The sequence below is a fragment of the Mandrillus leucophaeus genome, unplaced genomic scaffold (genome assembly GCF_000951045.1).
Source record: "Mandrillus leucophaeus isolate KB7577 unplaced genomic scaffold, Mleu.le_1.0 Scaffold634, whole genome shotgun sequence".
Classification (NCBI taxonomy): Eukaryota; Metazoa; Chordata; class Mammalia; order Primates; family Cercopithecidae; genus Mandrillus; species Mandrillus leucophaeus.
Window position 1 is genome coordinate 115,522 of NW_012106853.1, and position 1,376 is coordinate 116,897.

The 1,376-nt window shown below is 57.5% G+C and overlaps 1 protein-coding gene across 1 annotated transcript in view; it reads left to right on the top strand.

Annotated features, from left to right (window-relative positions):
* Positions 1-1,376, top strand: part of IL3RA (interleukin 3 receptor, alpha (low affinity)) — a 38,974-nt gene that overhangs the window by 10,499 nt on the left and 27,099 nt on the right. The window contains exons 6-7 of the mRNA XM_012000628.1: positions 326-458; positions 546-730. Of these exons, the coding sequence (XP_011856018.1) occupies positions 326-458; positions 546-730 (318 nt within the window). The remainder of the gene's footprint in view (positions 1-325; positions 459-545; positions 731-1,376) is intronic.

The following is a 1,376-nucleotide window of genomic DNA, read 5'->3' on the forward strand; positions in this document are numbered from 1 at the left end:
GTGAGCCACTGCGCCCGGCTAATATTTGTACTTTTAGTAGAGATGGGGTTTCTCCATGTTGGCCAGGCTGGTCTCAAACTGCTGACCTCAGGTGATCCACCCGCCTGGGCCTCCCAAAGTGCTGGGATGACAGGCATGCGCCACCGCGCCCAGCTAATATTTGTACTTTTAGTAGAGACGGGGTTTCTTCATGTTGGCCAGGCTGGTCTCAAACTCCTGACCTCAGGTGATCGACCTGCGTGGGCCTCCCAAAGTGCTGGGGTGACAGGTGTGAGCCCCCACACCTGGTCCTGATTTGAGTTTTCTTTTATGTTTGTGAACCCAGGTGGGACGCCTCGGGCCGGCGCCGAGAATCTGACCTGCTGGGTTCATGATGTGGATTTCATGAGCTGCAGTTGGGTGGTAGGCCCCGCGGCCCCCGCTGACGTCCAGTACGACCTGTACTTGAACAATCCCAAGTAGGTGTGCCCTTGGGCAGGTCGGGCTGTCCCCCGTGCAGGGGCCTTCGGGGCACGGTCGTCCCGCAACCTTACCGCTTACCGCAGCAGCCACGAACAGCACAGGTGTCTTCACTACAACACGGATGCTCGGGGAACACAGATCGGGTGTCGGTTCGATGACATCGCTCGACTCTCCCGCGGATCTCAAAGTTCCCACATCCTGGTGAGGGGCAGGAGCGCAGCCGTCAGTATCCCCTGCACAGATAAGTTTGTCTTCTTTTCACAGATTGGTGAGTAGCCCACGACATTCCCTCCCACCCTCAGCTCTGCGAGGCCACAGTTTTAGCCTCGGGCCACATCCCACGGACCGGGTGGCCCCACACATAGACATTGGCCTCTCGCATTTCCAGAGGCTGCACGTTGGAGGTCAGGGTGCTGGCCGACTGGGCTCCTAGGGAGGTTTCCTCCTGGCTTGGAGAGGGTCATCTTCTCACTATGTCTTCATATGGTAGAGAGAGAGAGAGATGAAGTTCTGGGGTCTCTTGTTAGAAGGGCACTCACACCGTCATGCGTCCTGTCACGGGTCATAGGATCCCCCGTCACGGGTCCCATCATGAGTCACAGGAGCCCCCATCGTGGGTCCCATCACGGGTCATAGGAGCCCCTGTCATGGGTCCCACCAAGAGTTAGGGGACCCCTGATCATGGGTTCCACCCTGAGTTATGTGATCCCTTATCATGGGTCCCATCATGGGTCATGCAACACCCCCATCATGGGTCATAGGATCCCCCATCATGGGTCCTATCATGAGCCATGGGACCCCCCCATCATGGGTCATGAGAGCCCCCATCATGGGTTCCATCATGAGTCATAGAATCCCCCATCATAGGACATAGGATCCCCTGTCACAGGTCCCATCATGGGTCATAGGATCCC